The sequence below is a fragment of the Arachis stenosperma genome, chromosome 3 (assembly GCF_014773155.1).
Source record: "Arachis stenosperma cultivar V10309 chromosome 3, arast.V10309.gnm1.PFL2, whole genome shotgun sequence".
NCBI lineage: Eukaryota > Viridiplantae > Streptophyta > Magnoliopsida > Fabales > Fabaceae > Arachis > Arachis stenosperma.
In genome coordinates, this window is record NC_080379.1 from 168,287,339 (window position 1) to 168,313,506 (window position 26,168).

At 35.2% G+C, this 26,168-nt stretch overlaps 4 protein-coding genes across 4 annotated transcripts; 1 reads left to right on the forward strand and 3 right to left on the reverse strand.

Moving 5' to 3' along the window:
• Positions 1–1,437: 1,437 nt before the first annotated feature.
• Positions 1,438–3,964, reverse strand: LOC130969838 (pentatricopeptide repeat-containing protein At2g41080-like). The gene has a single exon (XM_057895735.1). The coding sequence runs from the start codon at positions 3,773–3,775 to the stop codon at positions 1,745–1,747; it is 2,031 nt and encodes a 676-aa protein (XP_057751718.1). The 5' UTR covers positions 3,776–3,964; the 3' UTR covers positions 1,438–1,744.
• Positions 3,965–6,323: 2,359 nt separating this feature from the next.
• On the reverse strand, positions 6,324–9,591 carry LOC130968432 (ATP-dependent zinc metalloprotease FTSH 2, chloroplastic-like). Its single transcript, XM_057893702.1, has 5 exons — positions 9,432–9,591; positions 7,881–9,089; positions 7,491–7,804; positions 7,124–7,364; positions 6,324–6,860 (listed from the first exon to the last, which is right to left on the reverse strand). The coding sequence occupies exons 2-5, from the start codon at positions 9,087–9,089 to the stop codon at positions 6,519–6,521; spliced, it is 2,106 nt and encodes a 701-aa protein (XP_057749685.1). The 5' UTR covers positions 9,432–9,591; the 3' UTR covers positions 6,324–6,518.
• A 5,277-nt stretch (positions 9,592–14,868) lies between these two features.
• On the forward strand, positions 14,869–18,120 carry LOC130969939 (eukaryotic initiation factor 4A-3-like). The gene is made up of 8 exons (XM_057895860.1): positions 14,869–15,261; positions 15,346–15,586; positions 15,696–15,776; positions 16,389–16,496; positions 16,577–16,696; positions 16,806–16,973; positions 17,433–17,519; positions 17,736–18,120. The coding sequence occupies exons 1-8, from the start codon at positions 14,942–14,944 to the stop codon at positions 17,847–17,849; spliced, it is 1,239 nt and encodes a 412-aa protein (XP_057751843.1). The 5' UTR covers positions 14,869–14,941; the 3' UTR covers positions 17,850–18,120.
• Positions 18,121–18,722: 602 nt separating this feature from the next.
• LOC130967554 (UDP-N-acetylglucosamine diphosphorylase 1-like) lies at positions 18,723–25,135 on the reverse strand. Its single transcript, XM_057892463.1, has 15 exons — positions 24,787–25,135; positions 24,520–24,574; positions 24,262–24,413; positions 22,804–22,843; positions 21,917–22,006; positions 21,728–21,840; positions 21,559–21,633; positions 21,026–21,065; positions 20,768–20,850; positions 20,579–20,656; positions 20,303–20,446; positions 19,599–19,666; positions 19,346–19,460; positions 19,085–19,241; positions 18,723–18,986 (listed from the first exon to the last, which is right to left on the reverse strand). The coding sequence occupies exons 1-15, from the start codon at positions 24,955–24,957 to the stop codon at positions 18,889–18,891; spliced, it is 1,479 nt and encodes a 492-aa protein (XP_057748446.1). The 5' UTR covers positions 24,958–25,135; the 3' UTR covers positions 18,723–18,888.
• Positions 25,136–26,168: the final 1,033 nt, after the last annotated feature.

Here is a 26,168-nt window from a genome sequence, read left to right on the forward strand (position 1 = left end):
ATCCATAGAAACCAATTCACCATGACTCCACCAAGCTCAATAGACAAGGAAACATACTTTTATCATCGTTACCCTAATTTTGATGACACTGCGAAGAGATTATAGATTAGGCTAATAAAGTTCAAAACAAAAATATTTAAAAAACAATAAAAAAATCAACTCAAAATAATTTAAAATTATGTTATTTTGTACTTTTTTTTATTATTATTGGAATAAGTAGATAATATTAAATATAATACGTGTGTATTATACTATTATGGATATTAAATTAAAAAAAAACTTTAAGTTATTATCTTTCTAATATTATTGATCTGAAAAATAATTATGATGTAATTTTCATAATTTGTGAATAAAATATGTCTTATACTCTTAATAAAATTATAAAATAATGAACGATTTAGCTAACATATACTCTAAGGAGATATGATAAACTTATCATTAGTATTAAGTTTTAAATATTTTCATTTAATAAAGACAAAATAAATGCATTGAAAACTTGAATTTCTTTTTATTTTTAATAATTTTTTTTTACTAATAACAGGTTTATCATGTGCTCTTAAGACACATGTTAGCTAAACCCAATAATAAATTAGAAAAGAATACTCACAAGTTCTGTTTTCTATAATAGTATAAGAAAATTATCAGGTGTTCCCGAAAACATCGGTGTTCCAGTTGTTTTAACCGTTGATTTTAATTAATATATATTATATATAATTTTTATAATTCAGATCAACGATTAAAACAACTAGAACACCGGTGTTCCTGGTACACCTGATAACCTTCCAATAGTATAATACTCTTCCCAATTTCAAAGTGTGTGTTTTTTAAGATCTTAACACACGTTAAGAATTCATAAAGGTTAGACTTGAAAGTCCAAACTAAACTATCAAAGAGAATAATAATTGTTACTAAAAAATGTCAATTTTAAGAGAGTAAAGGCTAGTGTGGGGACATAATCACATAACTAGCTCATTTGCCAGTGCCTTTCAATAAATATGTCATTTCTTATTATATGTCAATATTCATATTTTACTATAAAACAGATTTGTTTCGATGAACTCTCATCCTCAGGAATATTAATGATTGCACGGGACAAAGCAGAAGAATTCAATGCTAAAATAAATAATAAATCATATATATTTCTCATCAAAATTTCTATTGGCAGGGGAAGAGAAATTAGCCAGGCCCCAATGCCTTTAATGGCTATGTTTCTTACTGTAACACTATCCAATTTAAGACCAACCTATTCTCTACATTCATAGCTCTCTACTTCACATATATATATAAATTATAAGCCTTTAGCCATGTGTAACTGAAACTCCTCCATTGGTGATGGAAATTGGAATGCAATTATAGCTTTTTAGAGAGAGAGAGAGAGAGAGTCAGAGAGAGTAGAAAACATGGTACAAGAACACAAACATTAAAAGACATGCCTGTTGCTGCTAAAAAGAAAGAGAGAGTCGGTTTAAATCAGTCATGGACCATTTTTCTGTCAAAATTGAAAATTCAAAACCCTACCCAAAGAGATATATAAGGCCTCCTGACAGACCAATCCAAGAGAGAGTTTCAGCCAATGCTCTTGCACCACGTGGCATGAGAATTGAAATATGAATAACGGGTCATTGATCCAATTAGCAATGACACAAAAATGGACAATGGAAACTATTGGCCCAACTAATAATAAACAAGAGTATATACAAGTACTGAAGTACACTTGAATGGTGATCAATGAAAAACTTGTTCATTACCAATAATCTCCACAAGAACATGTACCATCTTTGAAATGGTGAAACCTGGTAGCATCTCGCACTATAATTTCCAAATTTTTTATCTCCGATATGTACTTAATGGCAACATGGCAATCACTACAAACGCGCAAGTTCTTCATCACCCTTATTGGCATTCCCTCTGGACAATTCATCAAAGCAAAAGCAATTGCCATCTTCTCACTGTGGTGTGCCAAGTTGTATTCTTTCTCCTCATTGTCCATGTCATGCATTACAGAGCTAGTATCTGGGACATAGCCGCGCATCTTCATTTCTGAAGTTAGTTCTTCCAGATACCGATTGATCTCCGCAGATTGTGGGTGGGATTTATCATCCAAACAGAACTGGTGAACCTGATTCTTTATTTCTACCCAACTTATGCCTGGTTCTTTCTTCAACATCTTGCCTCTCATGGCCTTCCTCACCTCAGAAACATCCTGCCACCTATTAGCAGAAGCATGAATATTGGCAAGTAGAATATATGATGCTGAATCTTGAGGATTGATCCTAAGAACTTCTTCGGCAACCCGTTTTGCCATTTCTGCATTCTTGTGGATCTTACATGCAGATAAGAGTGTTTTCCATATAATTGCATCTGGTTTCATAGGCATGGAACGTATCACAGCCTCTGCATCGTCCAAACAACCAGACCTACCTAGTAGGTCAACGACACAATTATAGTGTTCTAGTCTAGCCTTGAGCCCATACTTTTGTACCATCAACTCAAAGAAATCAAGCCCTTTGTCCTTCAATCCACAATGACAACATGCATATAACAAGCTCAAAAATGTAACTTCATTTCCTGGCAAATTTTCCTGTTCCATCTCATCAAAGAGTTTTATAGCTTCTTCCCCTCGACCATGAAACCCATAAGCAGAAATCATTGAGCTCCACAATACAATATCTCGCTGTTTGCCTTCTGAAAAAGCTTTCATAGAGTCTTGCAAGGATCCACATCTTGAATACATACTAACTAATGAGCTAACTACATCAACTATAGAACTAGCTCCTGCTTTGATTGCTTCGGCATGTATTTGCTTCCCTTGACCAAGTGTGGCTAACTCTGAACATGAACTGATCACAGTCACAAAAGTAATCTTATCTGGTCTGAAACCTGCCTTTTTCATCATACAGTATTGATCCAAAACTCCTTCAAAACACCCATTTTGAGCTTTCCCAGACATAAGTGTATTCCAAGCAACCACATTATAATTTGGCATCAATCTGATCAATGTCTCTCCATCACTCAAGCTTCCAGCTTTGATGTACATGTGAGCTAAAGAGCATGTGACAACCAAATTAAACTCAAACCCACTTTTCATAACATAAGCATGAATCTGTTGGCCTGCAAACAAAGCTGTGAGGTGTGCACATCCCCTGAGCACACTACCCAGCGAGTACTCATCCGGCATGAAACCCAACTCATTCATCCGTGAAAACAAGAACAAAGACTCCTCATTCATTTCAAACTTGGCCAACCCCGTGACCATTGCATTCCAAGTAGCAACATTCCTCTCAGGCATTTCATCAAACAGTTTCTTGGCACTCTCAAAACTACCCATTTCAAGATGGGCTTTGATCATGATGTTACACGACATGATGTTCCTACTAGGCATTCTATCAAACAGTAAGACTGCAGCTCGGAGCTCCCCAAATTTCGAATACAGGTTGAGGAGATGGTTGGAAACAAACTTGTCGGAGGAACAGCCAGAAGTAATAATCAAAGAATGAAGCTGCTTCCCCAAAGAAACAGACTTTGTGGGAATGCATGCTTGTATGAGATTTGAGAACAAACGGGGTTCAGACCAAATATAAGAAACAAAGCTGTGAAACGCTTCTCTGATACGCCCGTTGGAACACAAGGTTGCAAATTGTTCTTTGGCATCTGAAAAGTTTCCATCTTCCAAGTGGATTTTGAAGGTAACTGTGGACAAGTGAAAGACGGAATTTTGAAAAACGGTAGGCACCGAAAACGAGAAGCACGTACGAGGAAGACGAAACCTGCCCATGCAAGCTACGTGGATTGTGGAGGGGGGAAAAGCACCGCAAAATCGGTTTCAGCCACACAACACTGCTGAATTATCCACCGCCACGGAGTCGTAGACGAGCACCAAAGCAGCATCGACGCCGATGAAAGTAGAGAGGCGCTGGCGAACGAAGCAGCGGCCCATCAGGGTGGCTTCTCCCTTCATTTTCTTTCCTTGTTTCCCGCTTCTCTTTCGATCTTTCCCTTCATTTTGTAATGCCTCCTATGGAAGATGCCAAAAATATTTTTTCACCATGATTTTTATTTAAAAAATATAATTTATTTATTTTGCAATGCTTTAAATGAAAATAATATTTTTTATTTTAAATAAAATTAAATCTTATAATCTATTATTTAATAATTAAAATGATATATTTTTACATAATGAAAATCATTAAATTTTCGTTAGAATAGTTACCTTTTTTAATTTGGCCTTTTCTTTATAAGTTTCTTTTAAATAATAAATAAGAGTTTAGTGAATATATGTTTTACCTAAGATAAATTTATTAATAATAAAAATTTTAAATATTTTTATTTAATAAATATAAAATAAATGTATTAAAAGTTTAAATTTTTTATATTTTAATAAAAAAATTTTATTTTTTAATTTTAACATATACTCCTAAAACACATTATAGATAAATCCTAATAATAAAATAAAGTTTAGGTTAGTTTGACATTAATTATTCTACCAAAATAAAATTATATTCCTAAATTTTTGAAACCCGCGTAAAAATACTTATAATTTTATAAATCACTCATCAAAAGTCAAAATGACCATCACATTAGCCATCAAATTTCACTCTGTATTAATTTATAGCAACAATACTTAGAAAATAAGAGAGAAGATATAAAGAAAAGTATACAAATGGTTGCAAAGTAGTATGGATTATGATTTTTTTCGGCTAAAAAATTTGGATAGGGAAGTACAGGATGAGTGTTCTGTCTTAATGTGGTAATTTTTTATATTTTTTAAAATTATAGGAGGTACACAAATCGAACATTCTGATTTATGTTTAAAAAATTAAAAAAATTTGGAGTACACAAATCGGACGGATCGAACGGTCCGAGTACAAAAATCGAATGGTCCGATTTCTGTACCTTTTAAAAATCGGACGGTCCGATTTATACTTCGTAAATTAAATCATCCCATATTTTAGAAAAATAGTACAATAAATTACAATTTAAAAAAACACCATTATTAACCCGATATTAAAAATAAAAATGTGGAATATTTCTTGCAAAATAGTAACCAACATTTTTTGTCCTGACTTAGATTTATATTTGAACTAACATTAACTAACTTTTCTTCTTTCTCTATTTGAAGTAAATCCCTCGCTTAGAAAAGAGAAAAGAGAATGATGATGTGAATAATTTAGATATTTTTGTTATAATTATTAGTAGTTTTCTCCTTTTTTATTGTCAAATTAGTACAATTTTAATTCAAGTTGGGCATTAGACATTACTGAAAATAGCTACTTCCCAAAAAAATTATTCTCATAACTTACTTAAGATAGATAAATTTTATAAGCTAGCAGCAAATATTTTTTTTGTTGCACACGGTATTTTTTAATTCGACAGGTTAAAGACTAACCTGTCGCGTGATGCGTGCACATCATGATTTGTTTTTATATGTTTTTTCATGTAAAAATTAATTCAAAATGCTTAATTATGGAAGTATTTTGATGCTTAAGTTAGATATTGCTTTGATCCTTTTGATTTGATGAATTTTGTAAAAAATTGATAGAAAAAGAAATAAAAATCACAAAACAATCTAAAAAAAAAAAAGAAATTTTGGACACACTTTAAAAACTCTTAAAGAGACGCTAGCAATGAAACATATGAAGCTGGAGCATGTAAAGTGGCGATGCCACTAATTGAAGCGCCCTCTTAAGGAGGTGCCCCAATCATCAATGAAGCATGCGTGAATAATGAAGCTACATGAAGCAAAGGGCATGCATATTAATTAATGGATACTTTGAAGCATGATGAAGGCGTTTTTAACGCCAATAAAGAAGCAAGCATGTGTTACAAATCAATGAAGCAATTTAATAATGCATGAAACAAATGAATCCAATTAATGAATCAATGAAGAACGTTGCATGCATGAGGCGTTAATTAATGCCAATGAATGAAGAAGAATGATGCATGCGTGAGGAACAAACTATTGTTTGCTTAATCAATTAATTCTCGTAGAATCGCACTTGCCAGTAGTTCTACGAAAATTGAATTGTAAATTCCTTATCACCGCAAATCTGAACTTCATTTAAGCTGGCAGATCTATGCTCTATTTAAGGGTCAACTGGCAGCAAATACTTACAAAGCTCTGATCAAAGCAATCCAAGTTTTGGAGAGAGTATCATAGCTCTTATTCGTATGACATAATGAACTTATTTGACGTGGATTATGGTAGCCCAAGCTACGAAATCGTTCACTTTCTAATTACTAACAAGATTCAAGTCCAAAATCTTTCAACCAGATGCCAGCTGCCAAAGAGGACAGAACTCACCAATGTCCTGTTTCTGTTTAAAAAAAAAAAACAGTTGCTCAGTATTATTTTCATAGATGCAAAAGAAACTATGAATTTTTACACACAACATTTGCTCTTTGGTACATTTTCTGGTACATTTTCTCAGTTGTCAACACTACAAAAACGAAGTAATCTATGAGATTTCTAAGATATACATATTTCACCAATTATATTAGTTTTACATAAGATGGCCTATTCAAACAGTGGCAGGTACTGGAGTTGAAGGAGGGACCCGATTTTCGGCCGGAATTTCCACAAACTCAGAGAGGAGAGCACGGAATTCATCTCCGGATATAGTCTCTTTCTCCAACAGGACTTCCACAATCTTATCGATGGCCTCGCGGTTGTTCCTTATATGGCGCAGTGCAATCTCGTATGCTTCATCTGATAGCCTCTTGACAGCAGCATCGATGTCTTCTGCCAGCTTCTCTGACATCGAGTTCCTTGCCATCATTCTCATGATAACATCCCCACTTTGTGCCGACGCATCCATTAGCGACCAAGGACCGATATCAGACATTCCAAATGTGGTTACCATCTGCAAGTGTGTTCAAACAGCAAAGGAGGACAAGGAAGGAAAGTCAAAAGATATTGTCGGTAAGATGGGACAAAAGAGATTAAAGTTTATACTCTAGAATGTAAATCAACTTTCTTTAAGTAAAGCCATATTTAATTCAAGCTAACAACCTAATTACAATTGTTCTAAAAATATCACCAAATCTAGATTTGATTCCCAGTTAATGGTGCTATAAACCCTACAAAAACAAAACAAGAAATGCGAGTAGTGTGAATTAAGTGTACCTGTTTTGCCAAACCAGTGATTTGCTGCAAATCTCCAGCTGCTCCAGTTGTAACCTCAGGCTCGCCAAAAATAACTTCCTCGGCAGCCCTACCGCCTAATCCTCCAACAATTCTTGCAAAGAGTTGTTGTTTGGAGATCAAGGTTGGGTCGTCGGAAGGAATGAACCATGTAAGGCCTCGAGCTTGACCACGGGGAACTAGTGTTACTTTTTGCACAGCATCATGACCAGGGGTCAAAGTTCTGCAAGAAAGTAGAAATGCATCTTTCAGAACAACATTTGAGAATAGTTTGCTAAAACTGCTTCTAAGATTTGTGTTCATGTGTTACATAAGATGAAATTCATGAAGAAAATTTCTTAGTTCTTACCCACAAATGGCATGCCCGACTTCATGATATGCCACTAAACTTTTGCTCTTCCCATCAGTCATCACCGTTCCTTCCATTCCAGCCACAATCCTATCAATAGAATCATCAATCTCTTTAGATGAGATTGCTGTCTTTCCCCGACGACCAGCCAATATAGCAGCTTCATTCAATAGATTTGCAAGATCAGCTCCGCTAAAACCGGGTGTTCTCATTGCAATTACTTCAAGTGAAACATCAGAATCAAACTTTTTATTGCTACCATGAACCTTTAGGATTTCAGTCCTTCCCTTTACATCTGGAACATCGACTGTTACCTACAAAAGCATTATGCTCAGTAATTTACTCACCATCAAAGCACTGAAAATTTCATTATAATTTATACAAGCATACCTGTCTATCAAATCGGCCCGGCCTTAACAAAGCAGAGTCAAGAATGTCAGCCCTGTTAGTAGCTGCAATTACGATGATGCCTGTATTACCCTCAAACCCATCCATTTCTGTCAAAAGCTGATTGAGTGTCTGTTCTCTTTCATCATTCCCTCCACCAATTCCAGTCCCTCTTTGTCTCCCAACAGCATCAATTTCATCAACAAACACAATGCAAGGGGCATTCTCTTTAGCCTTCTTGAATAAATCTCGGACTCGTGAAGCACCGATACCAACAAACATCTCAACAAACTCAGAACCTGAGATTGAGAAGAACGGAACACCAGCTTCACCAGCGATCGCCTTGGCCAAAAGGGTCTTCCCAGTTCCAGGAGGTCCAACAAGAAGAACACCCTTTGGTATGCGAGCTCCAACAGCAGTGAACCTTTCAGGCTTCTTCAGAAACTCCACCACCTCCATAAAATCCTGCTTAGCTTCATCCACCCCAGCAACATCATCAAACGTCACCCCGGTATTCGGTTCCATTTGAAACTTGGCCTTGGATTGACCAAAAGCAAGAGGAAAGCCAGGCCCACCAGGACCTCCCATCCCTCCAGATCGTCTCGAGAGAAGGAATAATCCACCAATCAAGATCAGAGGGAAGGCCAAATTCCCAATCAGGTTAAACAAAAGAGAACCAGAATCTTCTTGTGCATTGTGAGCAGCAAAGTCAATGTTCTTCTCCCTGAATTTCTGAAGGAGCTCTTGGTTAAGTCCTGGAAGTTGAACTCTCACACGCTGAACCCTATTCCCCAATTCAGGAGAAACAGCCTCAACTATAGCTATGGTTCCATTCTCATAGAGATCCACTCTGCTCACTCTATCCTTGTCCAAATACTCGAGGAACCTCGAGTAAGACATTCTTGAGGAGGAGGAAACCCCTTGTTGTTCATCGGCGTAAGCCTTGCCGCTACCCAACAATGCAGGTAAGCCAGCCCCAACATTTCCAGCCAAGAATTTTAGAAACCCCCTTCGCCCTTCATGGTTCCTTTGGTCCAAGGATGATGATGATGATACCTTTATTGTTGCAGGTTTAGAATTTGGTGCCTTATTCAGTGATGAAATTCTCCAAGATGAGAAGAGGTAGCTTCTATTGAAATTCTTGCTCAGAGTTGTTCTATTACTCCGTGTAGATAAACCATTTCCAATAAGACATGCTGATGATGCCGCCATCTGCATAAAAAACGTTGTAAACATTGAATAATTCAAGTGATTAGCATGAAAATTTAATTTTTTTTTCTTTTAATTGGTACCATTGTGGTTATAACTTATAAGTAAGAAATTATTGCACATCAACACATAAAGTTCGAAATACACAAAGATTCTGCAATTGGAAGAAAGTTTCTTTCAATAATCTAACTCTAAACATGAATCTATTGAGATTAGAAGATCCATGGTTAACAAGTTCAACAAGCAAATTACATGAGAAAAACTAATATAGACATGGAACAATCAAGTTTGAAGTAAGGGCATGAGAAAACGCATGGAAATGAAAATTGAAAAGAAGTAAATTACCTTGGAAGGGAGAATGTGAATGAAAGCTGAAAAAGGGATAGTAGCAAATGGGAACCAGTTTGGGAAGAGTGTGAAATGGAGCGTTTGGTTTTAGAAGCAGTGGCTATGGTTTCGGATTGCCTTACGTGGCCACTTTCTAACGTTTGACTCTCGTTTTTTTTTTTGGACGGAATTTAATTTTCTTATTTCGCTTCATATATATTCTGTTGGAAATTTTCCTACGTCGTTCCACTGGGGTTTCGCCGTTTCGGCAAAAATTTGACCATACATCAAAAATTAAAAAGAAGAAGTATAAGGAGCCAATGAAATATTTGTATAATGTGTATAATAGAGGTTTAGAGATGTCCGATTTAATATTAGAGATATAATTATTAGTGTTATTTTTTTTTATCAGTTTAAGTTTTTGGGATGAGTAGTATCATGACATGATATTAAAATTCTCTAGATCCGAAAGGTCAAGAGTTCGATTTTTGGTAAACCTCAAAATTAATTTAAAGTTTTGAAATGAGTGGTTTTATGACATGAGATGTTTATTATCTCTAGTAATTAAATGGTTATTCTCGTCTTCTAAATAGTATAAATGATGTTTATTTTGTAACTCATATAACCTATTGTATATATTGTATAAATATTTCATTAGTTCTCTAGCAATACTCAATTAAAAAATATTTAAAAATAGGTTTAAGAATGCTGTTTTGTATTTGATTGTCAACTCGTAGTGACACGTATTCAGTTTTTAATAAGCCACTACAGCTACAATAATAATAAGGGAATTTGCATCTTTAATTTTCTTCATTTTTGTCATTCTATTTATCTTATTGTTCTTGATAAGGCCTTGTAATCTGTTAATCAAAATATAACGCACATTTATATATAACTAGCTAAATTCCTATATTTTCAGAAATTGGACCAAGTCTTGGGAGAAGTGGGGTTTAAGGAATGAATTTCTTATGTGAAGTTCAGCAGACTAATATTTATTTTTTAAAAAGCATAAAATAGTAATTGATTTATGGTGGTGGACTTTGTGTTATCGTTTTTGTTAGAAGTACTTTTGATCCTTTTTATAGTATTTAAAATATGTACAGTGCTACTAGTTGGTTATAACATAAGGCATGTCAACTCATCACTCATGTGAGCGTTGAAATGTTTTATAACTTTATAATTATTAAAATAATTTAGATAATTATTGTCAATTAATATATAGCTGTTTATTAAAATAATACAGATATTTGTTTTCAATTCTAAATCCAATTGACTTGTATAAAATTTGTGATGAAGTAAATACAATTGTTGAGAGAAAACAATGTGCATTTGCTTTAAAGGATATAGATTGTTGGTGTATTATAGGAGAAATTACTGTATGCTCTTACAGAATAAGAGAAGAGAAATAAGTATAAATGTGTATGCAGTAGAAGGCAATAGAGATATGATTCTCTGTGTTAATATCTAGTTTATAAATGTAACTTTGTTATAGGATCATGAATAAAGAATAGTATAGTTGTCTTTTAGAAATTTAAAAAGAATAGTATAGTTGTCTTTTAGGATCATGAATAAAGAATAGTATATTTTTTACAGCATATTTTGTAATTCAGTTATGATTTTATTTACAAATTTAAAAGGTGATATATTCTATATATTTAAGAGTGATTGTAACGGATAGAATTAGTAAAATATTATCGAATTATTCAGAGATTATGGCGCGCGCAGATGCACATGATGCGGACATTAATCGATTGAATGCGACATGACACATCACTTAAGCAGCCGATTTCGAGGTTAGTGTTGTTATTTTTTTGTTTATGTTAGAGCATATATGTGTAGCCATACTTATGGTACTTTTATAGAACTAGTATACAATATATGTTAGGTAGATGAATGTATTGTTAGTAAGGGTTAATTGATATGGTATGATTTTAGGTATTAGTGAAATTAATTTGTTAAGTAAATGTTTGAGTTAAGTTTTAAAGTGGTCCCTGAACTTGCACCCAAGCCTCAAAGTGATCCCTAAAATTAATAATTACTCAAATTCGTTCCTTAAATTGTTCTTCGGGACTCATAGTAGTCCCTAAAATAATTATTTCGTCTCCGAAATTGTTCTCTGGGACTCATAGTAGTCCCTAAAATAATTTCCGTCCATCTTTACCATTAGAAAGGACTAAAACAACGTCATTTTATATTAAAAAAAATACACCCATCTTTCCCGGTTCCTTTTTCCTTTCTTCTTCTCCAACCCTTTTTCACCTCTCCTTTCCCTTCTTCTTCTACGCTCCCCTTCCCCATTCCCAGTTTCCTTCTCTTTTTTCTTTTCACACTCCCTTTTCCCTTTCCCAACCCTTTCTCAGTTCTCCTTCCCCTTCCTCTACCCCTTCCACGCTTCCCTTTCCCTTCCCCATTCCCAGTTCTCCTTTCCCTTTTCTTTCCATGGTCCCTTTTTTCTTTCCCAATTTTTTCTCTCTTTTTCTTCTACGCTCCCCTTCTTCTTTCCCAATTCATCCCTAGTTCTTCTTTTCTGTTTTCTTTCTCTTTTCGTAATCACTGTCAATAAAAAATAGTATTTTGTAACTGTTTAAGCAACTCAAAAGAAAGAAAATAATAATTTGTTAATTCACAAAGAGAGAGATAAGGGAAGATGGAAAGAATTACAGAAGGCAAATCTCCTACGGGTGTTACCTCTCTTGCCGTCGTCGCCCCCTTTCATTAATTTGCTTTTGGGCCACCGTGGCGTCTCCTCTCGTGTATGTGTTTCTGCTTTTCTCTGCTCCGATGGCCTGCTTCTTTCTTCTGCTCCGCCGGTCTGCTCTGCCTCTTCTTCCCCCATTTATTCTTTTTTGAATAAAACCCAAAATAGCCCCTGACAATTACCTCGAAAGACAACAAGACCCTTAACAAAAAAAAAAAAAAACCAACCCGGCCCCTGACAATTATCTCGAAAGGACAACGAAACCTCTGTGCCAAAAAAAATTTAAGTTGTTTTTTGGCACAGGGGTTAATCAGTCCCAAAAAAATTATCAGAGGCCAGGTTGGATGTTTTTTTGGGGCCTCGTTATCCTTTCGAAGTAATTGTCAGGGGACGGATGAGGTATTCCCTCTTCTTTTTTTAGCTGCTTATGTTTTAATTTTTCTTGTTGATCGATGTGATGTTGTTGCATATTTATTGTTGCCACTGCTATAATTTATAAAAGTTTTTGTTATTTAAATCAAAGTATTGACTTGAGTATGATTATCAGATGTCTACATAAATTAATATGAATTTGATAGTTTAATTATTGTTTGCAATGATGATGATGATGATGTTGTTGTTACTGTGAATTTGAAGATGAAGAAGAAGAAGAAGAACAGGATGAAAAAGAGAATTGGTGAAGGTAATTGGGGATTATGTTTTTTTTTTATAAATACAAAACGACGTCATGTTGGAGATTAGGATTTATTTTTGGTATAGATACAAAACGACGTCGTTTCAGTCTTTCCGATGGTAAGGATAGATAGAAATTATTTTAGGGACTACTATGAGTTCCGGAGAATAAGTTTGGGGACAAATTTGAGTAATTATTAACTTCAAAGATCACTTTGAGGCTCGAATGCAAGTTCAAGGATCACTTTGAGACTTAACTCCCTCATTTAATTTTGTTTTTATTTAAATTAAATTATTAAGTAGATGTTTATTAATTATTTAAGTAAATATTTTATATTTAAATTAATTTATCAAGTAAATGTTTCTAATTATTTGTTAAATTAGTTTATTTATAAGTTAAATTAATTTGTTATGTAAATGTTAGATTTTTTTGTTAACTTTGATAGATAGCTTGATAGTTTTATAGATTTTTTATTCAAGTTTTTTATTTTTTATCAGAGGCTTTGCCTACTTCTTCCCAGTCGAGTGAGTCACACTCTTACATTACCAGACGTCATTGTTCCCTACTTGATGGAGGCTGGCTTCGGTGACAAATCTCTCAAGACATCCATGTACCACTTGTACACAGCTATGCTTGGACTATAAGCAGCATTTATGAGATAGTTCTTGCCCTCGACAGATTTGAAACAAGACATAAAGTTCATAGCCATGTGCTTGTCACAATAAGCATGGAACGTTCTAGGAGGCTGCCAACTACTATCATCGACTCTCAGTGCAGCCTTAATCGCTTGAGATCTATCAAAAATAGTCAATAGGCCTTCTTGTGGATCAAATGTCATCTCAAATTGGTAAGGAAGAAAGACAAAGATTTTGTGGTCACAGACTCAACAATTATAAAAGCAACAGGAAGGATATTGCTCTTACCGTCTTGTGCTAATGCAATGAGCAACATACTACCATATTTGTCATACAGATGCATGCCATCGACAGAGACAAATGGCTTGCAATTCTTGAATGCCTCCACACAGGCAAAGAAGACCCATAATATCTTATCAAACATGCTACAGTTGTGCATCATAAGGTGCCCATCATAGTACGGTACGACCCTGAACTCACATATTGTTTCGAGAGAATAACTCTGCAGTGCTTGCAGCAACCTCGGCACCTTATTGTATGACTCCTTTCAATCACTATATATCTGAGCAATTGTCTTTTGCTTCGCCATCCAGACCTTTCTGTACGAGGATTTGAATTGATAACTTTGTCTAACTGCACCTTGTAGAACAGGGATACTAAAGGATGGACTGGATTGTATCAATGGCAGGATGATACTGCAGATGAGGCTGCTGTTCAACTATTGATGGTCCTGAGACATGGTGGGTGCTAAACACGTGTGCGTTCCTCCAACCCTACACACCTCCCTAACGAAATAACACATACATGGTTGGAATTTTCACCAAATATAACAATGATAAATGAGAAAATACGCCACAATTAAACTTGATCTCATCAATATCGAGATGTCGGAGGGCAACACACAAACTCCAAGGGCATCCTGCTGCATATTGTCGGCAATATACATGATACTTTAATCGGTCCGACGCCACAACTAGGTATTCAACACTTCTGCGAATGCTGTTGAAAAAGAACTTACTCAATATCAGACTCTTCAACTCGGATAAAGAACTTACTCGTCGAGTGCGCAACAGAATGAAATTATCACACTCAAATATCACTCCAATGTCACTGTTTTTTATATGGCAATTGAAATACATACTTGCCATTACATATCTTATTATGGAAGAGAAGAAGTGAAATATTTATGGAGAATACAAATATTTGTCATAACTTATTATGTATATCGTTGATACTGTAAACGAAATATGCACGTCTCTCATATATTATTATATCTTGTTTACAGTGTAAACGAGATACGTGAATTTTTATTTCCTTAAACAAGATAAGAAATATAATGAATTTTCGTAGAAATGTTATAAATGGTATATTTTAGTAAATAAAACATTTTTTATTTATTTAAAAAAACCCAATTATACTTCCTTATCATGAAACAATATTATTTATTTTATATTTTATCAGCCTTGTTCAGCTTTCGCTTTCTGAGTGTGTGTTGCCCTGTTTCAAACTCGCTTCTTGCGCGATGGCAGAAGCGGTGGGGCCTTCATCGCCGGCGGCAATCGCGGCAAATCGTCGACGCGTGACGAGCGCGCCGGAGAACATCGACTTCGAGACGACGGAGGGCGTAAAGGCTATCGCGAGTTTCGAGGAAATGGGGATCAAGGAGGAGCTCCTCCGCGGGATCTACCAGTACGGCTTCGAGAAGCCCTCGGCCATTCAGCAACGCGCCGTCATGCCAATCATCCAGGGTCGTGACGTTATCGCCCAGGCCCAGTCGGGCACCGGCAAGACCTCCATGATCGCCCTCACCGTCTGCCAGCGCGTCGAGACTTCCATACGCGAGTCCGAACCCTAACCCTAATTCTCCAGTTATTACTATTATTTTCATGTGTTAGATAATTGAGTCTTTGGAACTGTTTTTGATAGGGTTCAGGCGTTGATATTGTCGCCGACGAGGGAGCTGGCGGCGCAGACGGAGAAGGTGATATTGGCGATTGGGGATTTCATAAACATTCAGGCGCACTCGTGCATTGGAGGGAAGAGCGTTGGGGAAGATATAAGGAAGCTGGAGCATGGTGTTCATGTGGTGTCTGGAACTCCTGGGCGGGTCTGTGACATGATCAAAAGGAGGACTTTGCGCACCAGAGATATCAAGATGCTGGTTCTGGTGGGTTTGTGTTTTTTCTGATCTTTTTCTGAGTTTCGTATTTGTTGTTGTGCTGGTCTAACTGACTGATATTTGTGTTTTTTTGTTGTTTTGAATTTGATGATGATAGGATGAATCGGACGAGATGTTAAGCAGAGGGTTTAAGGATCAAATTTATGATGTGTATAGGTATCTGCCACCAGAGCTTCAGGTACTTGTTTGGGATGGAATTTACGGTTTGAAAATCTTATGTACTCTTATGTCACTATCCTTTTCATGTTGATAAGTCAGTATGACTGTTTTTTGGTTGAATCTAAATACAATGATGATTGTGCCCATAATATTAAAATGATTTATTAATATGGAATAATGGAGAAAATATATGTTTAGTTAATGACGCAATGGTATATTTCAGATTTGACCCATTCAACAAACCTCACTTAGTGGTGAAATGCTTTGCTATTTTTGTTGTTTTCTATATAGGCTATATGGCTTCATGTGTGTCAATAAGGACAATGAAGCAAGCAAGCCAGAGTTCTTAGTCAGAATAGTTTTAATGATTTATCTATGCAAACAGCTTGAAGCTTCAACAGTAATATGACCCTTTGTTTTGTCATTTGTGCTTGTTTGTGTATGCATCTGTTTGGGAATTGACTTTGTTGAGTTGGTATCTCCATGCTCCTTATAAAGTCTTTTGATGACGGGAAAATATGACAGGGTTGCCTAACATCTTTTCCAATTCAACGTCAGTTATAAGTTTCCAAAGCCTGTGTGTATCATAAAGTATTTTGCAATCATTGAATCATTTAGTTCTTATGTGTAGGTTGTCTTGATCTCTGCCACTCTCCCTCATGAAATACTGGAGATGACAAGTAAATTCATGACAGATCCTGTAAGGATCCTTGTAAAACGTGATGAATTGACACTGGAGGTAATCAATGGTTATTATGTTATTTAAGTTCCTTTTGAGTCGGTGGATATTGATGCATTCCCCCTCCCTTCTCATGGCAGGGCATCAAGCAATTCTTTGTTGCAGTTGAACGGGAAGAATGGAAGTTTGATACTCTATGTGATCTTTATGATACCCTTACTATCACGCAGGCTGTTATATTTTGTAACACTAAGCGAAAGGTAAACAAAACTTCCAAGGTTTCTTAGTATAAGCATTCCATTAATAAAACTTTCAGGCTGTTATATGATTTTTCAGTATTGTTTTTCATCATTATGTGTTTTGGAACAGGTGGATTGGTTAACTGAAAAAATGCGTAACAATAATTTCACTGTATCGGCAATGCATGGAGACATGCCGCAGAAAGAAAGAGATGCAATTATGGCAGAATTTCGTGCTGGAACTACTCGTGTGCTAATAACAACGGATGTCTGGGCACGTGGCCTTGATGTACAGCAGGCAAGTTTTTATGTGTATTTCCTCTTTTTAGTGGCTTTCATTAATGTGTGCATTTTTAAGTCTAGTTGAATTCATTAGAAGATCTATGATTTATGAGATGCCTTTTTCATCAGATTTTAGACTGTTTCCTGGTTGAAAATTCTGCAAACAATTGCTCAGTTGTTGAAAAGTGGATTAGTATTTGTGTAGCTCTTGGGAATTTAGACTAATGATCCAATTGTCCAGAGGTGTATTGCCTTATTTGGTCCTGTCATTTCAAGTTTTTTGAGATTTAAATATAACTTGGTATTCTAATTCTAACTTTGACTCTACTTTAGGTTGCTCGTTTGACACTTTTGTATATTATATGAAATATGATGTCCTTTAAAATAGCATGAGCACTGCTGCTCTTCTAGCATTTAAGCTGTACATGGGAAGGTTACTCCTGTTATTGATTTGTACCTTTCCTTTGGTTATCAGGTTTCTCTAGTCATCAACTATGACCTCCCAAATAATCGTGAGCTCTACATTCATCGAATAGGCCGCTCTGGGCGTTTTGGACGCAAGGTATTTCTAATACATAAGCCGTGTTTAATAAGTCTGTCTTGAGAAGCCAATGAGCGAGTATGGTTTTCCTTCTTGAACTTTGTCTTTATGTCAGGAAGGGTTTTGAGTTGTTTATACTGTTGATGCATGAAATTTTATCCTGCCATCTGTTGGATTTCCTATTTACAGTTCCTATAAGTTCACTTTAATTGACCTTTTTTTTTTTTTCATATGCAGGGTGTTGCAATAAACTTTGTCAAGAGTGACGATATCAAGATTTTGAGAGATATTGAGCAATATTATAGTACTCAGATTGATGAAATGCCAATGAACGTGGCTGATCTTATATAAAATATTTTCGTCTTGCCCTGTGCTGCATGGAGGTAGGGATAGTGTGTTTGATGTGGTTTCTCTGCGTTGGGCTTTTTTTTGCATGTACAGTGGTTTGACTGTACCAGAGTAGCGTTTCTTTTTGTTGGCGTGGTGAGAATGAGATTTACTTTTTTAACTTGATTTGTTTTGTCTAACGAGTTCTCTCTAACTCGAGGCTGAATAATCTGTAATTTGTTGGTTCTCAAGCTTGTGTGCATATACAACTAATGGAAGATCCTTTACTTTGGAACTTAATTGCGCAACACTGTTAAAATTTTGGATAAGATTGGTTTGGTTCTCTTTGATTTTTTATTTAATTTTACTCCTAACGACTTTCATTAGTTTTATATTTAACATGCATTTTAGTTATATTTAATGTTTCTAAGGGTAAAATTCAAACAAATAAAATATCAGCGGTAATGTTGAAAATAGAAATAAATAGAGGAAATAAAACAGGTTTATCCTTCATTAATTTAAAGTGTTAAATCGTAGAATTACAAAATTATGCATTTAGGTACAATTTCATAATCAATATATGCGAAAATGGAAAAAATATTCTTCCTCGCTTTTGCAATCCTAACCTGCAAAAATATGCCGTAATTTTTTCACTCATTTTTGCATGCGAAGCCATTGCGAATTGCGATACTTGATTTCCTTGATTTAGGGGAAAAGCCATATATTAACGGGCGACTGGTTTCAAAATTGAAAATGAGTATGAACCAGTGCATTCGGTAATTTGAGAAATACGAGGGATAACGAAAACACAGTTTACATGGACAAATAAATGCTCAAGTAAAATTTATGAAGCATGTACATTCCTCTGCAAATCTAAAACAAATCAGTGGCCAAAAATGATCCAAAATCAAAATCCAATGGAAATCAGATTGAAGAAGATACATATATATTGATACAAGTGAATATGGAGCTGCATACACAAATTTAATGTTGCAAGATATATGGAATGAAAACATGGTCATTGTTGTGTAGGTCACAACAAAGCCACTGACACGACGTGGAACTAGAATGTAATCTCACAAGGTGCGTGAAATGTTCTTCCTCGACATATAGGTTCCAGGTTTTCACCAGCATATGAACAGAGCGGTGACACTTCAACACCTGAATGAGAGATGCGATGCAATGAAAGGAAGAACTAGAAAACATAACGTTTCAAATATACTTCTACTCTCGGCGGCAATAAAAGAGGAAAAACTTACCAGTTGCATACAATGGCACCGAGTGTGTCAAGAAGCCACCTGCAGCAACAACCCAACGAGTATGGAGTCGTAGAACAAGGAGTTTTGCACTGTCTGGAGTGTCATAATTGGATCCATTTGCATTTTTCACTGGTGCAAATTCTTCCTCCCGTAGTACCTGCACATGGAGTCATAACATGAAATAAATAATAAGAATAGCATCCTTAATCACCGGGAAAGAAATTGCCATGTCCCATGTGAAAATTAGAGAATTATTATCACCTCAAAAAGTGCAGTTGTAGGAGCATAAGGAAATGCATCAAATATAAACTGTTCAAGTTTTAATCCCGTTGTATATCCATGTATAGAAGGGATTTTCTTCTCTGCAAGATGGTAACTGCACATAAAACCAATGCATGGTCAACATCTACAAAGAACATAGAAGATGGTAAATTCTGATATCGATACCGTTCTGAGGATGAGAAAAAAAAATGGGAGCACAGGGCATGTGAAGGAAAGAAAGCAACAAACATACACGCTGTCTTTTTCAAGGCCATTTGCCACTTGGTTTAGAAAATCCAAGGTAAACATGTGTAAGCAGACCTGAAATCACAAGATTAATAAGAAACCTGGAAGACAATTGATACGCAAACAACAAAATAACAATCAATTGCAATCCCACTTGCATATGATGCAACAACAGTCTTACTATTAGTGGGTAGGCTACATGGATTAATAGAAACCACTGAGTCATTATCATGTGATATTTAATTATTTTATCAATTTACTGTTTTGGTTTACAAAGAAATTTTTGTGATATACACGAGGATGGGAATCAAATCACTGCACACGAGAAGTAGATGATAATTTGCACAAAACCAGATGATAATTTTCATTATTCTAAGATAACCACTGTCTCCTACAGTATGCCTTACGACTATCATATAGTTAAGATTGTATGAAAGCATAAACTCTCCTGGATCACAGTATGTCACTCACTATCAAATATCAAAAGTTGATATAGTGACTTTTACTCAATTAGGAAGTGTAGGGTGTTAATTCAGGAAGTGGTTGTTGATTTGTTCAACCACTTTCAACCCCTGCTTTTTTCCATTCTAGAATTTCTAGAATATCATAGCTAGAATTCAATGGCAGTGATCCTCAATGATATAACAAAGCAAGTGCAGGAAACAGAAAGCAAGATATTATAAATAGAGCATAGAAGGACAAGAGACTAACATTACTCCAACAAAAACGAAGACGGCCAGTTGCTTGGTTGACTGCAGAAGCTAGTGATGGGTCCAACTCGCTGTATTCAACCACAGTAAGAGGTCCACCTTTACCTCGTCGTACAAACACACCAACCTTTTCTTGTGGATATGCCTATTACATTGTGACAAGATTTTATAAAGACAAAATAAAATATAAAGTACAAAATTAACTGAATCATTGATTAAAACATACTTATCATAAATAATTAGGTGCTAGTGAGGAAATAATTAATTGGTACGCTACCTTGCGGACAACTTTTGCAGCAGCAGCCACACCTTTATCAATGAAGTAACCTATAAAAGTTGGATCGGCAACTCGAACCTGTTTCACAAGATCATATCAGTACATCCATAGATAAAAAATGAGAAGTGACACAGAAATCTAGTTAGTTTAAAAGATAAAATCATAAAATAGTAAGCAAAGAACAATCACCAGTGCATTGTCAACTCCATAGCAATCGATATACTTGATTCCTTTTGAAGCCATATCCTCCAATAATTTGGAATATTTAAGAGCTGAACCCAAAAACAGGGAAGATATTAAGATAATATTCAATCTTGTTTGACCATATGTAAAATACTTAATATATTTATATATTACTCTCCATGTCAGTCTTATAGATTGGAATATATAAAAGAGCACATATTCCATAAAAATAAAAAATAAAATTAGAGAGCACACGTAAAGTACCTGAATACACTCCACCATTCCCATCAGGAGACTTTGCCACCTGGTTTCAAAGTATAAATATTATACCTCGAGCTAGAATTCAAAGGAACTATAGTTTTTTTAGAAATAAATAAACAAAAATAAAAAGTAACTCCTAATATTTGGTATTCATTGTTTCATATAAAGTATCTTCGTTCACAAGTTAAAAATGGAAACAAATGAACTCCTTCCCCAGTTGTTTGCATGACACGAGTTTAGTTCAACCAATATTACCAAATGCTCATGTTCTAGAATGGTTAGCAGTATTATTCCTTGAAAATTCAGTCAGTTTTGCAAATTATGACATGATCAAAGACTTATATCATTTATAAGCAACCATATGTTATAATATAAGCTCTTGGACCATTATTTTCTAACCGAGAAAAAAGAAATCTGATTGGCAGTCAAAATAACATGAACAGGAGACAAAGTTATTTCATCAAATTTGAAAGCAAAGAACGGGAGAAAAAGGACACCTAGCATGAATCTCAGTAAAATAGGGAGTGGAGTCATACCCTGTATGGAGTCTCCATAATAAATCTACCATCCTTGGAAACACAGGGGATGGTCCCCTGCTGGAAAAAGGTAACCTATATCAAAGAGGCATGTCCAAAGTAAGCAAGCAACAGTAAAAATGGGTAGAGATAGTACAATCCTGAGATTTAAAGAACTAAGACACCTTACCTGTTCTGCTTCAAGACCAAAATATTTATGACTCTCAAAGAATTTGCGTGTCGCCTCATCAGTGAACGGACTGGTCATGATGTACCAGTGTATTTGTACAGAAGAAGCAGAACCTGCAATACATGGACCGATGAGGATGAGAAATAAAGCAAAACACGAATAAACTAAACCAAGATAAGTGAGACTTACTCTCATTAGCTTGCGCAGCTAATCTCTGTACACACAAAATCTTCTCAGCTTGAAGTTGAAAAAGTGATTTTCCAGAAGGAAGTCCAATATCTAAAATGAAATATGATTATAGATTAAAAAACAGATGAGTTTCATGATTTTACTCTCTAAGCACAATCTCAATAAAATAAAATGAAAATAATAAATTCGTAAATGAAAAGATAAACAGAGCCTTATCCAAATTTCAGAGAAATATAAATTGGAGTTATCCCTTAACGGAAACTTTGGCAAGACAAATTGGTCAGAAGAACTCAAAACAGATTAGAGAAAAAACAGTTAGTATTAAATGTTAGGAAAAATGTTAGTGGTCCTAGAATCAGAAATATTCAGCTGCTTTCTACTTTAACATGCAAATATTATGTTGTGTATAATCATAACCCACCCATGTGCAACATTCAACTAACGTAAACTAAGGAATCTATATTGATTTTAAAGTGAGTTAGTGTTCTCTGCCCAAAGTTTAATAGTCTGGAAGATCCGGATCCCCCATGACTTCTGAACTTCTAGTTTAAAAGATCTTCCCAGGAAACGAAGGGGATAAACATCAACTAATCATGTGGAAATTTTAAGCATTAACTAACCTACAAAAAAGTAAAAGATAAATATTTCAGGGAACATTTTTTTTCCACACATCAAGCGCCGATAAATTGATGAATACAATAGGAGGTGATAACTTTATTGTACTTCATAAAATTAAAATTTTAGACGGGAAGAATGAACTATTCAAACTTTAAGTAACTTTATAGATTTCCCATTCTAATAATATAATAGTAACAAGTGCCGACTGAAGCAACTTGAACTTCAAAAATTTGATTTCAATATCAATTCAGACAATGAGAAGTACTTACTAAAACATCCCTTAGGATCTGCACTTCCAAGCCGGGTCCCCTGCATTTTTTGTTTTGGTATATTCTCAAGTCAGCCACAGAGAGTATGGAAAATTTAGCAGTGAAGAATGAGATTTAATACTACATAAAAAAAACGTGTGCGGGAGTTAGGTTCGAAAATTGAGCATCCAAAAAATAAATAACACTAAAATATTGCATGATACATCCCATTCTTTATCAATCATTTCTCAAAATTTACTGTTGGACGTTGTGTTTCATACTTAAAATTAGAGCTTATAAATGCTCACTTTAGTGAAATAAAAATACCACTGAAATAGTATTCAGATTCAGATATTATATCAGGAAAAGTAAATTACCAAAATAACTTGATTAATGAAAAAGAGAAAGAGGAAAGAGGGGGGAGGGGGGGGGGGGGGGGGGGAAGAGAATTTAGATAAGCGTGGATTAAAATTTAATTACTGGAGCAAATATTGCGGTATGTGCATCTTTATGCTTTTTTGCGGAATCCGACCACATGAGAGAGAGTGCGAATTGGGAAACGAAGGCAAGATAAAGCAACTTTATCGTACTTAATGATTACACTAACTCCGTTAGAACCACCACTTTTTCATCAATTACGTTATTATTATAAGTGAAATACAGAAAAAAAGCTGCATCATATCGGCATATCGTAAAACATCAAAACGTTTACTATTATAGTTTTTTCTTTAAAAAATTTAACCGGGGATGGGAAAGCAGGTTCTTTTACATTTTTAAACATCTTTTCAGCCAATGATGTTGCTTTTAAGAAGAATCAATATGAAAGACCCACGATGATTAACTTGTCTCTAATGGAGAACAACCACAAAGGAGGTGGACATTATAACAAAATAATGCTGATAGAAAACTAAAGAAATCAAATTCCTCCTGATCTTTTTTCGTCACACAATATAAAAGAATGTTATATATTCCATCTCTGTGTATATTTCTCTTATACACTTTTCATTTTTTGTGTTAAAAGTCATCGATAAGAAATGAAAAAAAGATAAATAATCTGTCTCTTTATGCCACACAAAAGAAGGTACAAAAAAAATGTTTTACAAAATAATACCCCTGTTAATGTAGTAAAGTTACACTAAAAAGGTAAACCAAACTCATCATTGCATATTTGCATATTTGTTTAGAATTTAAATACCAATTAGTACTTGGTCGGTGGGATGTAATATCCGGATAATTAGATATACTTTGGATCCTAAAATCATCATCGAAGAAATGAATTTAGTATTCTCCATCATAATTAAGATAACTGCTGCTATAGAGGAGGAGAAGGAGGAGAGAAGAAAGGGGGGAGGTTGGTTATTGAAATACCTGAATATAGCTTAATAATGACCTTTTTACCATTCAAAAATAAATTGCACCAAAGTATGCAATGACGTAAACAATTAGTATTCCAAATTTGCAATATACATTCATTGATACCTGGCCACCGGATAAAAGCAATACAGCTACTTTGCAATCGGAAATGGCCTTCAAGCCCATCTTCCACCATCTCTCCCTCTCCTCCTGCGTTCTATCCTCCACCGTCGACACGCTGCTCTCTGGCACCGGTTCAATGGCAGCCGTCGGCAGCCCTGAATCATCCATCATTAATCCAAGCATGCATGCACGTGAAACTCACGTGGTTGCAAATATCCATACGATTCAAAAAACAATAAAATCAATTATTAAACCAAATACCTTGAGATCGAAGCGAGCATCGTATAATCCGGTCAATCCTCGAAAGATCTAAACTCTGCAACACGCAACAACAGATTAAATCAACAGAAAAAAAAAATCCAACACAATTCGAATTACTCAACTGATCCAGAAAAAGAAAACGAAAACCAGAATATGCAGAGCTTCGATTCGGTGAACTGAAACCGATACAGCAGCAAATCGAATGTGAAAGGAGCACAAAATCTAAGGCCAGGTCCAAAAATAGAAAGAAATAAGAATGAAATTTACCTCGATATCCTTGACAAGAGAGTGGCGCTCGTCAGGAGTGAGCTCATCCCAGAGGGCAAAAGCGTCTTCCTGGCCATAGTCCTTGAGCCTCTCAAGGAGAGGCTGCGGGGGAATAGGAGTAGGGGAAACGACGCCGTTTGCTTCGAATCCCACCGACGACGGTTCCCTCATTTTGTTATTGAGATTTCAGATCTCAACAATAGAGCGTTGAGTGTTAATAAGTGTATGGTTGGGTTTGTTGGTTACGGATACTCCAACACAAAGTAACACTATTTGTTTTAGTGTTTTTAGTAGTAGCCCTCGCCAGGAAGACAAGAATCAAATCACTAACCACCTCTCTTCCCCTCCCAACCCTCTCCACCTGAATTTCCCCATTTGCCCCTCTTTTTCTTCCTTTACGGTAACTCTGTAAGATATGGTTATTCAACACACGTGTCACAACAATAGTATTCGCTATTATTTAATAAAAAATTTATATTTATATATTAATTAATTTTGACTCTTGTTTCATATTCTTTGCTTCAAAAGACACGACTGGTTCATCCCTGAAAAGATTCTTTATCTTTAACTACTGATAGCTCTCGTTGAGCTACACATTAGCGAGTAGCAGCCACCAAACAGTGGCACTAAAAATGACTTTAAGAGTAGCACCTACCAGAAGGATGCATTTTATTTGCCAGAACAAAAGAGTGTTTTGGAAGTATCTTAAGTTGATAATTTTATCTTAGAAGCAATGACATTACAATAATTAACAATATTGGTATTTGCGGGTGAGGCAAAAGCATATGTCAAATATATTATACGGATATGCTCTTTGATTTTATCAAATACTATATAACATGACATGGCCCACTTTATTGAAATTCCAATCACCACCCTTTCCCTATCATTGCACATTTTCCACAAACACTTAACACACGTATGAGTATCACACTTACTTTACACAGTAATAAAATCTTTAAAAAACAGCACAAAGCATTGCATGCCCAACGCTGTCCCGTAGATAAAAGTAAAAATTTACATGCAATTATTTTTTATTTTTATATAAAATTAATATTTAAAATCATTAAATAATTTGATAAATTTAATTAAATTATCATCTAACAATTCTCAACTATCAACTTCACATAAAGACAACTGCATGTAAATCTTCATTCGTATATAACTAAATATAGAATATCAAATTATCAACAATCAACAATTGATTCATACATAAAAGAACCCATGGCGCATCCCTTTCTCATCTGGGATTCATAGGAATTCTCCCCAATCATAATCTTTCAAGGTATATATGAAAGGAAACGGTTGATAATTTCATGCTTCATGGTTCACATTTGCTGGTTCTGTTATTGAAGGTACTAGTTTATTAATGGTATGGTAAA